At 38.1% G+C, this 17,021-nt stretch overlaps 1 protein-coding gene across 6 annotated transcripts in view; it reads right to left on the bottom strand.

Annotated features, from left to right (window-relative positions):
* Positions 1-1,089: 1,089 nt before the first annotated feature.
* The window catches only part of LOC126092138 (dystrobrevin beta), a 630,369-nt gene continuing 614,437 nt past the window's right edge, over positions 1,090-17,021 (bottom strand). For 5 of the 6 annotated variants that reach the window (XM_049907600.1, XM_049907604.1, XM_049907602.1 and 2 more), the window contains 3 exons: positions 7,423-7,574; positions 7,284-7,340; positions 1,090-5,773 (listed from right to left, as the gene is read on the bottom strand). In XM_049907600.1, the coding sequence (XP_049763557.1) occupies positions 5,636-5,773; positions 7,284-7,340; positions 7,423-7,574 (347 nt within the window). In that variant the 3' untranslated portion in view covers positions 1,090-5,635. The remainder of the gene's footprint in view (positions 5,774-7,283; positions 7,341-7,422; positions 7,575-17,021) is intronic. The other variant, XM_049907605.1, reaches the window with a different exon arrangement.

The raw sequence follows: 17,021 nt of genomic DNA, 5'->3' as shown, positions 1-17,021 counted from the left end.
TTTGGGAGTGGAGAATGTATATTAAGGATAACTCCCATCTGTGCAGTTCAGAAAAGCTGGTGGTGGAGGGGAGGATCCAGATGTCCTGGGTTGTAAAGCAGCTGTATGTTGTGCTGCAGGGTGGTCTACTTTGCTCTTGGTCACAGTTTGGTGGTAGCCATTTATCCTGGTGGACTGGTGGCAAATGACATGGATGGTTTCACAGGTGGATTGGGCAGGTCTTACATTTGGGTGTTCCATACTGATATGCTCCCTTTGGCAAGGGGTTGAGACTGAGTGGCATGGGGATGGACTATGAGGAGGGATGGGAAGGCTATTGGTAGGATGACCCTCATTTCAGGGCATGATTGTGATAATCAAAGCCCTGATGAAGGAAGTAGTCGGGGGTGGTGGAAGAATTGGGGATGTGTGAAGAGGCCATGTCATATACAAGCACTGCTGCAATCATTGCACAGCTTTTTATATTGGCTATACTACCAACCAGCTGTCTAGCAGGATGGAAGGTCACTGCCAAACTGTGGCCAAGAATGAAGTGCATCACCCTGTGTCACAACATGCAGCTGAACATAATATGCTTGATTCCAATGGCTACTTCACAACCTGGGCAGTTTTGATCCTCTGCTTCACCACCAACTTTCCTGAACTGCACAGATGGGGGTTATCCTTACAACACATTTTCAGTTTACGAAATCATCCTGGCCTAAACCTACGACAACCCCCTGTCTCCACCCCCTCCACTCAACAGTTCCTGCAACCCCCCCCCCCCCTCCCCCTGGTCATGCCAATTCATGTCCCTCATCCTCATTGTGTGTCACTCTCCGCCAATGCAACCACTGGTCCTTACCCCTTCTCTGCTCCTTTCCCACTTCCCACAGCCTCCCAGTCTTGTCTCTGCATACTCTGCCAGGCAACTCTCACTTATCTACCCCCCACTCGTACCCTGCTATCCCTCCCCTATCCACTGCACTCCACTCCACTACTTCTGTTCAATGCAATTGCACTCTGGTTGGGACGGCCAGAAATAGCAGTCCTGTGTGTGTGTGTGTGTGTGTGTGTGTGTGTGTGTGTGTGTGTGTGTGTGTGTGTGTGCGTGTGTGTGTGTGTGTTTTTTTTTTTTTTTCTTTCTGAATAAAGTTGTGGCTGAAAGCTCAGTGTATAACAGTCTTTTCATTGTATCTGTCTGCAACTTGACATGTCATCTTTACAGTGTGTAGCAGCCTATACTTTTCATAATATTGTTGATATTCCAACCTCGAATTTCTAATTTGAGGTATATTCTTGTGTTTTAATTGTCTGTTAGCTCTGAAACACATGGTAAGGCAAGAAAGTAATCTTAAAAATGTTCGAGATTTGTTGTTATAGCTCAAAACTGTGTAAAAGAATATGCATAAGTAAAGCCTACACAAGCATACATTCCATGAATAGTATTGTTTGATGAGAAACACAAGTGATTCCCCCTCCCCTCCTTTTACCAACATACGAACTTATTACAAGCTGCTCATACTTACATCTGCCATAGGAGATTTTTTTAAAAAAGTAGTCCACCACAGTTTTTCCATTTTAAAATATATTTTACACCATCCACAATAAAATAGTGCCATTATATAATACAGTTTACACTTACAGTAAATTGGACTGGTAACAGTGTAGAGGTTTGTTACATATAATAGTTTGTCATGTGCAGATACAATCTACAAAGCAATTACACAGATCTTACATTTATATATATATATATTTACATTTTCATAGATCTACATGCCAGTATGATTGACTGACAAACTATACAAAGCTTCACAGTTCGTAATTTTAATTCATTCTTTCTTCTCGTGTACACCTATATTGCCTTCCCTGTAGTAAATCAGGTTGGTGCACATGAATAAATTGAAAGGTCCCTCTCCTGGACTGCCTTGCAGCTGTAAATTTATTTTTACTGTAAGCCATGAAATCAGGAACTACCAAACCTTAGTGTGCCACATACTACTAACAAGGGAACCTCCCCATTGCACCACCCTCAGATTTAGTTATAAGTTGGCACAGGGATTGGCCTTGGAAAAACTGAACACAGATCAATCGAGAAAACAGGAAGAAGTTGTGTGGAACTATGAAAAAAAATAAGCAAAATATACAAACTGAGTAGTCCATGCGCAAGGTAGGCAACATCAAGGAGAATATGACCTTACGAGCGCCGTGGTCCCGCGGTTAGCGCGAGCAGCTCCGGAACGACAGGTCCTTGGTTCAAGTCTTCTCTCGAGTGAAAAGTTTAATTTTTTGTTTACAGACAATTATCAAAGTTCAGGCACTCACACATAATCAACTTCGCTCTCCAAAATTCCAGGACATGTTCAGATTTCCTTGGACATATGCAGGATTTGATGGTCTACACACGGAAACATTTGAAAACGTAAAAAAACATATGTTTTGATAGAGCACAGGGAAAACTGTGACTGTGAAACTGTTGCATTCATTTGTTGCTGTTTATGTGACAAACTCTTAAGTTTTCATCACTTTTTGGGAGTGATTATCACATCCACAAGAAAACCTAAATCGGGCAAGGTAGAAGAATCTTTTTACCCATTCTCCAGGTGTGCAAGTTAGGTGGGTCGACAACATATTCCTGTCATGTGACGCACATGCCGTCACCAGTGTCGTATAGAATATATCAGACGTGTTTTCCTGTGGAGGAATCGGTTGATCTATGACCTTGCGATCAAATGTTTTCGGTTCCTATGGGAGAGGCACGTCCTTTCGTCTACTAATCACACGGTTTTGCGGTGCGGTCACAAAACACAGACACTAAACTTATTACAGTGAACAGAGACGTCAATGAATGAACGGACAGATTGTAACTTTGCGAAAATAAAGAAAGTAAAATTTTCACTCGAGGGAAGACTCGAACCAAAGACCTTTCGTTCTTGCAGCTGCTCACTCTAAACCATGGGACCACGGCACTTTTCAGCTCAGATTGTCCTTGATGTTGCCTATCTTGCACATGGACTACTCAGTTTGTATATTTTGCTTATTTTTTCATAGTTCCACACAACTTCTTCCTTTTTTCTCGATTGATGTGTGTACAATTTTTCAAGGCCTATCCGCTGTGTCAATTTATAACTAAATCTGAGGGGGGTGCGATGGGGAGGTTCCCTTGTAAGAGGAGAAGTGTTTTGAAAAGTATTATACAAAGCAAACAAAACCTGTAACATATATGTCGATGTTGGAGAATAGCCATCGTGCCTTTCCTGTTATGTGCAATCAGCTGCTTTAGCAGAAACAGGAATTAAACATCTGGCTCTTTGGAGAACATAGAAATATTAAAATCAGTTTTGAAGGCCATTCATATGGCAGAAGAGCATTGAATTGGCCAAAAGTAAAAAATTTTTTATCTCTACAACTTTTTTAAAAATAAAGGTGCATTACACAGTATAGACACTGAAATTCAACAATTAGGCCCAAATTCATTAATGTCCTAGTAATTCAACTAATCCATAAATTGAGATGTAAACAACTTCCACATAATTAGAAGTATTTGTGTACATGTATAGCTGACACCTCGAGAACATTTTTTGAAGTAAATGATTAATAGCAAAAAAAGTGAATAAATTTTTACCCAAAAGAACAATTTCATGTAGATATCTGTACACTTTGCAGACTCTAGCAATATGAAATTTACTTAAATAGACAGGTGCACAAATCTGATCAGTATTTTTTGCCAATTGACCTTTATTCATATTTCAATTTTCAGAAGCAAAACTGCAGATGAACATATTTCAAAATTCACCTTCATTATGTACAGGCTGTTAATTATGTTGCCCTGGTGTGTGTCTTCTGTTCACTTACACATTTTTGTTTCTGTCATGTAACAAAACTCAGGTGTTAATTTACATTGTGTTTTACCTCATTTATACAAAAAATAGTGTTATATGAAGTCCATTCTACATTGCCCATTCCCCTAGATCCATTATTGGTGCTAGTTCCCCACTCACGATTGAGGATAGTGCAGTCAGACTAGAACGATTTATGAAATAAGTTACTAGAGTGTTTCAGTTTGAGCAGGATGGAAGCAGTGAGGAAATACTGATCATCTGAATGAAGAGTGTCTTGTAAGAAGAAGTGGAAAAACTGCCCATAATATTTTTCTGGTAGTCTTAGCTATGGATCGAAAAATAAAATTTTCTTTCAATAATGGAGAAGAGTATGAAACATGCCCATAATAGCTTCCATTACTCCAAGTTTGTAATGTGGACAAGGATATTCCCAAAGAATTGATTTTTTTCGCAGTACTTGATCTTAGTGGTGAATCCATCATATAGGTTAAATAATGAAATGTCTTAGGAACTGGATTTGTATCCACTAAAGCTTCTCTCGTTTGTATGGCATTTCTATTGCACAGCAAAATATTTACAACTTAACCTACTGTGCTTCAACAGTATCACCTGAAATTATATAACGATCATCTCTGTATGTTTCACTTGGCAGTAACCTGTATGCATCAGGATGAGGCACGCAAGTCTTTTTTGAGACATTTCACAGTTTTTTGACTGCACCTTGGAGAGTAAGCACATCGATGTTCACAATTGTGTGATTACTTCCCCACACCATGGTGACACTAGCTTCTTCTAATGTAGAATTCATGTACAGAGAACTTAGAATAAAAGGTATGTATTTCTTGCTCTGTTACCAGAAGGAAATAGGTGCAGTCGTGAATGTGTAATTGGTCTTCCTTCCTATTTTATTTGATTTTTATTAACCAGTTTAAATCACTTTCATATACCTGAGTCTGGAGGTAACTTAACTATGATGATTTGTCACTCATTAAGATATGAAAAGGTCATGCATGCTTCATATCATTTATATAACATTATTTGTGTGATCAACGTGTTGGTCAAATATGTCCAAAAAAATGCAAGCACCAGCAATGCCCACATTGGTTGAGTGTCATATAACATATTTTCGAAATAATTAATAATGATCTGTTGTGATCGTCATTTAACTAAACAAATATTCAGTATAGGAAAGTGAGATTACTAGCACCTAATAATATCAAACCATTATTCCTAGCACACAGTGCTGACTAAATGGACATGTTCTTTAGAAAATATTTCAGAGAATGTATTTTGTGTCTATTATTTCTATTGTAATCTATTCAGACTGGCAGAACCCTCAGTTTTCTTGCCATAAGTACTAACTGCAGAGAGTTCATTATTGGTGCCCTTTACATTGCTCCCTGTTTTACTGTAACTAAAATAAATGATAGGTGTATAATGATATGCATGTGTGAAAGTTAGTGCTTTATCTCGTCTCAAACAGCACCATTCACTTAAAAATTAAAATTAATTTCAGTGAGGCACAAAATTATGAATAAACTCAAAACATCTTATTAATATCCTCACTGAACAGACCAATTAAAAGTGTTGTGTCTTTCCAGAATGTGTCATATTACATTACAGCTGAAAGAACTTTTTTTTTATACCACTGTTGACGCACTGTGCTTTCAGCAGTGGATATATAATCTCAGAAGCTTACTTTGTATCTGCAATATACCAGCTTTACAGCAGTCATTATCAATATGATGTACACACATTTTTGTTCCAAGAGAGTAACTGAACAATTCGAAAGAATATTTCTAAAAACTGAACTCTTATCGATTGACCCAACGTTTCATGGCTTCTTCCCAATCTGTTGAACCACCATCGTCGTCATCTGTGCGAATGTATGAGTCATCATCTTCCTTATAGCTGTCATCGTCTGTAAGGCCGCTTGCTCTCCTGCGCAAGGCCTGGAAATTTACCGTATCAATTAAAACTCTATTGGCCTGGAGGAAATATTAATTCAATGAAATATTAGTCTATTAAATTACATTACCCATCTAATAATTCTTCATTTTATAAACTCTGAAAATAGTAAACTGAGATGTGAAAAATCAGTATTATGGTGACTGAGAATTCTATTACTGTACCCCACAATAAATCACACGCTTGCATGAGCTTTTGAAACTGAAGTTTTGTGTTTCACAATAAAAACAGAATACTGGAAAGTGTTCAAGATACATATTTTGTGATATTAAAGGACACAAGGCTAATTTTGGAACTGTAAGTGGCTGAAGGGTAGCACTTTTTGTTACAACTCCTAGTTCTTATCTTGTTGTGAATGCCTTTTGTATAGAGGGAAAGGGGCAGGTGTCAGATTTGCTAAGGATTTCCTGAAGTTAGATAGACACCTTGGTTATGATTCAGCATTTACTTTGGTACTTTTGGGAGAGTAGCATGTGGTACAGTCAGCTTGATTTATAGAGATAGATTGATTTATAGAGATATCTGGGGTAATGCTACAAGTTTTATATGTTCATTAGTATTGTATTTCTAAATACAACTGTAATAAAGTGAAATTAGGAATGTCACTTCAAAGGTACACTGGAATCATTAGCAACTGAGAGTCTAAAGGATGTATGGATGTATGCACCCCATGGTGGTTTGGTGAAAATTTGCCAACTTCAGTGGTATCAATTATTTTTAATACATGAGGAAACTGATGTGTCACTCGCTCCAACAGTAAGTACAAGTTTTGTTTTTCACTCATTCTCAATATTAATAAAACGTGTTTGAACTGTAGCCATTTGTAATTATGTGCCACAACTTTGATTAGTATTTAATCTTTTAATTGATGATTGCTTCCAGTGTGAAGAACAGCAACTGGATTTCACAAATCTGTTGTGCAAGTGGTGACAGTCAGGTGTTCATATTGTGGCATGCATAATATTCAACAGCAACATTTCTTATTTCATTTTTCAATGTGTTATAAGGTTGCTGATGACTGGGGTGCAGTAGGTTGCCACTGAGATGATTAAGGAGCTCTTTCATTTTGCTGGTAACTTCAGTCATTTGCAAGCCTAAAATAAAAAGTTAAATGCAGCTCATTTACATTCATATGCACGTATGCATGCTGTATTTGACCTTAACTACAGTAATTTTTCTGTTATTAGGAACTTTTATAAAATTTATATTTTTCTGTTACTGAGGAATGTTATGTAACTGTGATTGCCTCCACCTTCGTGATGGCACAGGGAAGTGCATCAGATTGCTAAAGACATTAAAAAGATTTATCAAAACTTGGATTGTGGCTTTTTTAACTCTCAAGTATCCCAAAAACATTTGATAGGTTTTCTTAAAAGAAAAGAGCCAATCTAGAATTAATTATACCGTAGCGCTTCTTTTGAGCAAGCTAATGTTCCACAATTACAGCTAAATCTCTACAATAAGAATTTAGAGATGTTTTTATGATACACTTACATTTTGTCGTTGTTCATAGTCAGATTCATCACCCGCACCTTTTGCTTCATTTGATGCCTGGCACACATAAAATAAAGAAGAATAAGGACATGAAGTAGTGAAAGCGATTTCACATTCAGTGGTAACTAACAGAACAAACCTTCTCCTCAAATTCTTGACCATTTCCCAGATTCCTGGCTCGGAGCTCAGCAATGAACTGGGATTCCTGCTCATATCTCTTCCGTATTTCCTCCCTCCACAAAGCAGCTGTGTTGCTTGTTCCATCTGACTCACCATCTTCAGTTTCAAAATCTATCAACAAAGGCACAATGGATAGTAAAAAGTTTTGTACATTACCTTCTCCAATTGCACTCCAATGGCGTCCACACCAAAGGAACATTAAAATATGTTGGTGAATGTCATTTATGGGCAGCTTCCAGACAGCGATAAATCTATGTTACATTGTTTTCTTTTTGTAAAGATGATATTAACTACTGTATTTTGTTGAGGCTGTCATTTTCAAGACCCAAATAAAATGTGCTTCAGTGTCAGTATTTCAGAACACTATCAAAGCAAATGTCAGCATGAAAATTTGCATTATATTTATTCCTAATACCATACAAGAAGAAATATGAACCTTCCATATGTAAGCAAGAACTGAGATGATTGGTTCATAAGGTATGTTGTAAAGAAAATTTATATGAGATTATATACAACATGAAATAGTATTGTGAATAAAATGACATTACCCAAGATGGAACACAGATAGTTTGTGAGTACAGGAGAAAGCAGAATGACCATTCTGCAAAGTTTGCACGACAAGGATAATTTTAAGCCTTCCAGGTAGGACAAAGTAAAAATGTTAATGGTCAGCTCACTTTTGGATGATGAACACCCAGTCTCCAATTTTGACCCTCGGTGTGCTGAGAGGTGGTCATTCAGAGAAATGTAGTCATTCGCTGTCACCAAAGTCAAAGCATTTGACACTGTACCTGGTCTACTGCTGGCCATCTTACATTCTCCATATGAGGCAAAAAAACTTAATCCCCCCCCCCAAGAACTTTGTATTATCACACTGAACAAACTTTGCACCTTGTCTCACCAAGTGTACCAAAAGGCATCAATATAATGTGGAATATAGAGTATGAGTACTGTTCTGTTACGGCTTACACCATGAAGTGTGGCGTTTTGATTTTTTTTAAAATTAAGTTTAGAGAACTGGTAATGCCACTTACTGATCTATTTCTCACACGTGTGCATGTAGTATTGTCATCTTTGTTAGTTCCTTAAATGAAGCTGTAAAACTAATGTAAATGTGAAACCAAATTAAATGCTTAAGCAACCAGCAAAACTTTGAACTAAATTCATTTGTTTCACACGAAAGTAGTGTGAAATAGTAATGAATGGGCCTACACAATGCTGTCTCAAATCTGTTTAGCCCCTTTTTAAAGTATGCTTTTATCAGTATCACTTTGAATGAGACTACAAAGGGAGACATAGGTGCCTCCTATCATGGCAACTCACTAAAATGAATGGGCTACCACATGTAATCTTGTCATTTCATTGCAACTTTGACTCCAATCCCGCAGGCAGATATAATTCACACGGATGGATCAACTATGTGAAAGATATCCATTACCTAACAGTAATTTAAAGTGGAGGAGGTAGAATGGAATGCCTATATACTTCTTATAATTTTTACATGTCAGTATGTTAATTAGTTTTTAAAAGAATCTTGTGCAAAACCCATTTTCCTTACTCTTACATATTTTGCCTCTTATGCATCATTATCTATGGGTCTTGTTTTTATTTCTGACTGTGCATCATTTGAAATTGCTGTCAAATCATAAAGTGCACAAGAACATTTTTTTTTTTTTTTTACCCTCAGTTACCGATTTCCTTTTTTGGTATTCACTAGTTTTAGTAAGATTACAAAATGTACGATAAAGTTACTGAATTATAGCAAGTGCTTACTTAAAAACGTACAGTACAGCATAGGTAAACCAACAGTGAATCCTCTGTCAATAGAATCAGTACAACTTTTTTGTATCAGTGATAGATATAAAGCTGCACTGATTCATTGTGAAGGGAATTAGTGGGATGATATTTTCATTTTGTTGTTCATCTTAGTATTGCCTGACTAAACCATTCTACTTCCTTGCAGCAAATGAGTGCACACACAAAATTTTCCAGAATACACAAACACGAGTTATTTTATGCTATAGTAAAGGCTATTTCTTAAGCCCAGCTGCCTTCTTTTCCCCATCCAACATCTTGAAAATTTGAAAATCTGTCTTGTTTATGGTTTCAGGGATACAAAGTCATCCATTCCAGCAACTGCTGGATTTCTATTTTGTCTACTGACACTTAACGCAAAGATGTCGTTTGCTGTGAATGGTGCTATAAAATAAATGTTGATAAAAAACAATAACAGCAATTTTTTAAAAATTTATGGCAGTAAAGCAACTACCAAGCTATAGCTGCAGTGATTCAAGATTCTTGAAGCCTTAATAGTTTTGTGCACTATTACAACTGTATGTCTTTACATCAGCCTCCCAAACATGCCTAGTATGAACAGTCTATTCTGCCAACAACAGCTACTTGTGACTATGATCTCTGTATACCCAAACATATCATTCATTTCCACTTGTTACGCCTGTATGACTTCACACATGGTAAGCGGGGTCTACTTTTATACATTTAAGTAATTCACAGCTTAGATGTAGTTTGTTTCATAAATAATTTTCAAGCTTTGCTTCAAAGCCAGTGGCAGTGAGTATTTAGCAGATATCGCTTAATGAATTCAAAAGCATCACAGTAAAGGCAAGTTTAAATGAAGTAAAATCTTGAAAAGATAGTCACTTTTTATCAAACTACTTCCTCTCCCTTTCAACTTCACTTTCATGCTTTAATGTTTTGAGTATTTCCCTGTGTTGTCTCATATAGGTTTGTGATCTACCCGTTTAACTTTCATTTACATTCATTACATTTTAAACTGGTTTTGTTGAAAGAGATTGAATTTACACGTTCTCCATGAAGGACGCTTTGAGGAACTTTGCACAGAAATTTGTGAGCGAATTTGAAAGACGTGTCCATATATTTAAAATGTTACTGGGATTGAGCAATTTTTCCTTTTCAACACTTGTCTTGCGTACTGCCGGTTTTATCAGTGGCGTTAGCATGTAACAATAAGGTATGTATTAGAATGAAAACAATAGCTGGGAACTGTTGATGGTTTTTACCTAAAAATGTATTTAAAAGATTAATTATATTTGCTAAGTTTTCTCATTATACATTAAATTATTATTTTAATAGTGTTTGATGAATATTTAGTGGGGAAACCAAGGAAGTTCTGGCAAGGGAAGGAAGAAAGAAAGAACAGGGGAATTAGTACATATGAGAGATGCAGCTGAAAGAAATCTACAAGCAAACCTGCATGTGGAGGAAATGATAGTAAGAATAACATGTAAGTTATGGTGTATTTTGTGATTCTTGAGAATTAAGAACTACTATTTACAAGCTCCATTCTATTTTATACAACATTCTTAGTTTTTTTTATCTAGGCTCCATTTCAACTGGTATCTTAAAGTATTCATTCAATATTATTCTCTCTTTCAAAAGTAACAAAACACATACTACAGATGTAAGTAGCAGAAGCACTTTAAACAAGAGAAAGGTAGATGTTACATATTTGACATAACGCTCCACTGAAGACTATCAAATGTTACACACTACCTGATTAGGAATGTGAAACACCCGGAAGTGTGGAAGGAAACAAAATGAAGCTTCATTGATTGAGAGAGTTTGTGATGTTATTTTAATGATTACAAGATTGAATGCAATTTACAAATAACTGGGCAGTATGAGCACTTATCAGTACCACACTGCACCCTCTCTGGCCTGGATGTACGGACAAATTTGGTTGGGAAGAGTCTCCAAGCCGTTTTCTCCTCACCTGAGGCAAGTTGGCCCACAACTGATCCTTTCATCAACAGTCCGTGCTCCCTCATTAAGGCACCACTCTAAATGCAGCCTTTTGTGTTGTGGGATTCACAGCAACCTATGTGTGGGACAATAATTCCCTAGTCCAGCTGCTGCTAGTCTCCGAGCAATCGTGCAGGATGACACAGAACGTTGCAGGGAGTCAACTGCGGGTTTCCAGATGGCAGGCACACAAGTGTGAAAGGATTGTGATGCGCTTGACCTCCCACAACACAGTGTTCCTCCCTTGTGGTGGTCAGACATGGTGGACTACTATGCCTGCTCTGACATCCCTACGGCAGGGCCACTTTCACTTCTGAATGCCCCACAAATATGGATATTCCACCATTCAACCTTTCAACAACACAGAGATCCGCAAAGAGGCCCTTTTTGGACTCTTGTCAGGTACTGATAATGCTGTCTCACGCGAGTGTGCAACATTTCCGTGTCCCTCACTGTGATCACTCAATATCTAACACTGTTAACACCCATTATATATCTTACCAAACCTGGTAACAATAATAAACACAAACTACACTAATGCACTCCGATGGCCATCTTTGCCATCTACCGGTCATAGACAACTGCAGCTAATCGTTTACGTACTCACCAATGGTGTGTGCATTTATTAAATTACCCTGGCATTCAGCCTATCTTCTGGGTGCTTCACTTTTTTTTCAGTCAGTGTATTTATCAATAGAAAGTATATGTGCAAACTAAGAGAATTACAAAAATGACAATTTATAAGAAGTCGTTCTTTCCTCCAGTAGAAAAGGGGAAAGTCCTGGAGAAAATGGGGTTATTTAGTATTAGAATACACAAGTAGCATACGTTCCTGGAAAGAGAAAGAGAGAGAGAGAGAGAGAGAGAGAGAGAGAGAGAGAGAGAAATAAAATTTTATTAATTTGGTGCATTTCCAGTGCCTGAGGGGGTCAAAAGATGAATTGCCAATATTACTTCTAAGTAATTTTGTTTCTTCCTATCTTTTCTTTTGCTTTGCTCTATAAAGAATGGGTAGTATTCATGTTATTGTCCATTTGGCTCTTCTTATGGATTTGTTAGTAGAACATATTTTTATCTATCTTTATTTGCACGTAAGATTCATATTGGGAGTAATTTTTCTTAAAAATATGTTACTGTATTTCTAGGCAAATGTAGAAGCTTATTTGAAAATTAACTGACAAATAAATGATAAATTTCATGTTTCATTGCAAGGTTTGTTCATTTTGTTCTAAAATATTTACTAAATAAACACAATTACGATATCACAGACATTTTACATTCAGACTACAACATTAGTTATACCTGCACAGAAGCTGCATCCTTGATGCTATCAGAAAAGCAATGAACAGCTACAACCAATTTTTTTCAGTCTTAACACATTTATCCAGATGACGCAGAAACTTTTTTATTTGTATTTATCAACAGTCGCAGCCCTCATGTCCCTTACGTATAAAATATTCACTTCAATACAAGTATATTCTACATCTACATCTACATATATACTCCACTAGCCACAAAGTGGTGTATGGCGGAGGGTACAATTCGCACCTAAGTCATATCCCCCCCCTCTGTTCCAGTCACAGATCGCACGAGGGAAAAACGACTGTCTGTACACCTCAGTACGAGCTCTTATTTCGCTTATCTTTGAATGATCATTACACGATTTGAAAGTTGGTGGTAATATATGCTCTACATCCTCGGTGAAGATCGGATTTTGGAATTTAGTGAGCAGCCCCTTCCGTTTAGCGCGCCATCTATCTGCAAGTGTGTCCCACTTCAACCTCTCTATGAGATTTGTAACGCTCTCGCGATGGCTAAATGTACCAGTCACGAATCTTGCCGCTCTTCTTTGGACCTTCTCAATCTCTTGAATGAGACCCAACTGGTAAGGGTTCCATACAGATGAACAGTACTCTTAAGACTGGATGAACTAACGTATTGTAAGCTATTTCCTTTGTTGAAGGACTGCATCGCTTCAGGATTCTACCAATAAACCGCAATCTAGAGTTTGCCTTGCCTGTTACTTGTGTAATCTGATCATTCCATTTGAGATCATTTCGAATAGTCACACCCAGATACTTGACAGATGTTACCACTTCCAAAGACTGATCATTTATTTTGTACTCATACATTACTGGGAATTTTTGCCTTGTTATACGCAGTAGGTTACACTTACTAATATTGAGAGATAACTGCAAGTCATTACATCACGCATTTATTTTCTGCAAATCCTCATCGATTTGTTCACAACTTTCATGTGATACTACTTTCCTATAGACTACAGCATCATTGGCAAACAGTCTAAGGCCACAGTCAATACCATCAACCAGATCGTTTATGTAAATCGTAAAAAGCAGAGGACCTATTACGCTGCCCTGGGGCACACCTGAAGTTACTCGTTTTTGTTGAAGTTACCCCGTTCAGGACGACATACTGCTGTCTGAAACTTCCTGGCAGATTAAAACTGTGTGCCCGACCGAGACTCGAACTCGGGACCTTTGCCTTTCGCGGGCAAGTGCTCTACCATCTGAGCTACCGAAGCACGACTCACGCCCGGTACTCACAGCTTTACTTCTGCCAGTATCTTGTCTCCTACCTTCCAAACTTTACAGAAGCTCTCCTGCGAACCTTGCAAAACTAGCACTCCTGAAAGAAAGGATATAGCGGAGACATGGCTTAGCCACAGCCTGGGGGATGTTTCCAGAATGAGATTTTCACTCTGCAGCGGAGTGTGCGCTGATATGAAACTTCCTGGCAGATTAAAACTGTGTGCCCGACCGAGACTCGAACTTGGTCCCGAGTTCGAGCCTCGGTTGGGCACACAGTTTTAATCTGCCAGGAAGTTTCATGTCAGCGCACACTCCGCTGCAGAGTGAAAATCTCATTCTGGAAACATCCCCCAGGCTGTGGCTAAGCCATGTCTCCGCTATATCCTTTCTTTCAGGAGTGCTAGTTCTGCAAGGTTCGCAGGAGAGCTTCTGTAAAGTTTGGAAGGTAGGAGACGAGATACTGGCAGAAGTAAAGCTGTGAGTACCGAGCGTGAGTCGTGCTTTGGTAGCTCAGATGGTAGAGCACTTGCCCGCGAAAGGCAAAGGTCCCGAGTTCGAGTCTCGGTCGGGCACACAGTTTTAATCTGCCAGGAAGTTTCATGTCAGCGCACACTCCGCTGCAGAGTGAAAATCTCATTCTGGATACTGCTGTCTGTTAGAAAACTTTCTATCCAACCATATATGTCACTGGATAGACAGTAAGTGTGCACTTTTTGTAGCAAGCGACAGTGCGCAACTGAGTCGAATGCCTTTCGAAAGTCGAGAAATATGGCAGCAACCTGGGAGCCGGTATATCATATACAAAGAGGGCCAGCTGTGTCTCGCATAACCGCTGTTTCCTAAAACCGTGCTGGTTTCTGCAGATGAGCTTCTCAGAGTCTAGAAAGGTCATTAAGTCTGAACACAAAATATGTTCCATGATTCTACAACAAATCGATGTCAGTGAAATTGGCCAGTAATAATTCTGTGCATCCGATTTTCTACCCTTTTTGTAGATTGCTATGACCTGGGCCTTCTTCCAGTCCTGTGAAACTTTCCGCCGTTCCAATGATCTCTGATAGATGACGGATAAGAATGGAGCTATATTTGTAGCATAGTCAACATAAAATCTTACGGGGATACTGTCTGGGCCAGATGCCTTTCTGGCGTCTAAGGATCTTAACTGTTTTACAATCCCAGATACACTAAACACTATGTCAGCCATCCTTTTGTTTGTTCGTTAATTGAAAGGGGGAATGGTGCTGCAGTCCTCTATTGTAAACGAGTTTTTGAAAGCTAGGTTTAGAATTTTGGCCTTCTGTTTATCATCATCAGTTACATTACCTGTACTGTCAGCAAGAGAAGGTATTGAATTATTTGTAGCGTTCATAGATTTTACTTACATACAAAATTTTTAGGTGTTATTTTTAGAATCTGCAGATAAAATATTGCTTTCAAATTCATTAAAAGAGTCTCTCATTGTCCTTCTGACAGCTGCTTTCATTTCGCATAATTTCTGTTTGTCAGCAGGCAGTGACTATGTTTAAAACGACTGTGCAAAATTCTCTGCTTTTTCAGCAACTTCCTAATATGTTTGTTGTACCAAGGTGGATCCTTTTCCTCCCCTATACTTTCACTAGGCACATTAGCATATTAATACTAGGCATATTAATACTAGTAAATTCAGATCTGATCTACAGTTGTGTCTGATTAAAATTCATGCCCAGATATCTATATCTTAAGTATTTACAGAAAGCCGGCTGTAGTGGCTGAGCGGTTCTAGGCGCTGCAGTCTGGAACCGCGAGACCGCTACGGTCACAGGTTCGAATCCTGCCACGGGCATGGATGTGTGTGATGTTAGTTAGGTTTAACTAGTTCTAAGTTCTAGGGGACTAATGACCTCAGAAGTTGAGTCCCATAGTGCTCAGAGCCATTTACAGAAAGATGACATAAGTTATTGTTAATCAGCAACATGAGTCTGACTAGTCCAGTAAATGAGGGCTCTCCACTCGTAGATCTCTCAGAGTGCCTTTTCGTTATGACCCTACGCCACCAGGTGCATTATCACTTGCACCTCATTCCCTTTATTATTGAAAATTTCATTTCCTCAGCTTCAGTTTCAGTGCTATCTCTGCCAGTTTAAATGTGATTCTGAATCATTTGTGGTAACACATTTATAAAATGTTTTCTAGAGCAGTTTCACAAATTTTAATGGGCTCCTTTTTCTCATCCAGAATTATCTTTTCTATACTTTTTCTAGTGTTATTCAATGGATTGCCTATGGTTTACTACTGCACTATACAGATAATGGAATTAGTGAATTTGTTCCACTCATTTTTCTCTCTATTTAAAGTGATCATCTGATTGTAAATGCCTTCCTTTGCGTGACATATCTGGAGAGCAAAAGTTTTGAATATGTCATTGCAGTCCTTGGTTTCTGTTACACTTCTGCTTCCATGTCAGCTCATGTCACTGCATCATCTGTGAAGGCAAGAGTTTAAACCCATCAGAGCAGTTTCTGATGCTCTCAACTATCATTATTTCAGCCATCATCATCATTCAAGTACCCATAATCTATTTAGACAAAATTGTGTCACTGTTAGTATGGCATTTTGTCTTTATGAATTAACGTTTTTGTACATTCTTATTCTCGAATAATTTCTTTCTTTCTTTCTTTCTTTTTTTTTTTGTACACTGTCATAGATTTTTTCTATACCACATAACCAAGCAAAGTGGCACACTGATTGTAACACTGGATACAAGAAAACTGTAGACTTTCTAGTCCTCATCAGATTTATGTTTTCCTTAATTTCCTTAAACTTATTAAGATGAATGCCGCAATTGTTCATTTGAAAAACACATGACCAATGGTCAGTTTACTATACCATCCTTGATCTACACTCATCTGTGCTCCATCTCTAATTAACATGATATTAAACCCTATGTTTCTATTTCTACAACAAATGAGTTTTCTTTTTCTTTTCTCTCAATATATCACTGTCTCATCCTTACAGCAAATATTAAATTTACAATGAAATGAATACCCTTAACTGCATTCAGGCATTGATACAAGTCAATGGGGACAGTTGAAAATGTGTGCCCCGACCGGTACTCAAACTCGGGATCTCCTGCTTACATGGCAGACACTGTATCCATCTGAGCCACTGAGGACATAGAGGATAGTGCAACTGCAGGGACGTATCTCTGGCATGCTTCCCATGAGACCCACATTCGTAACTTATTGTC

This window comes from Schistocerca cancellata, chromosome 7, assembly GCF_023864275.1.
Source record: "Schistocerca cancellata isolate TAMUIC-IGC-003103 chromosome 7, iqSchCanc2.1, whole genome shotgun sequence".
NCBI classification, from domain to species: domain Eukaryota; kingdom Metazoa; phylum Arthropoda; class Insecta; order Orthoptera; family Acrididae; genus Schistocerca; species Schistocerca cancellata.
The sequence above is the reverse complement of the archived record's forward strand: the minus strand, read 5'-3'. Positions and strand labels throughout refer to the sequence as shown.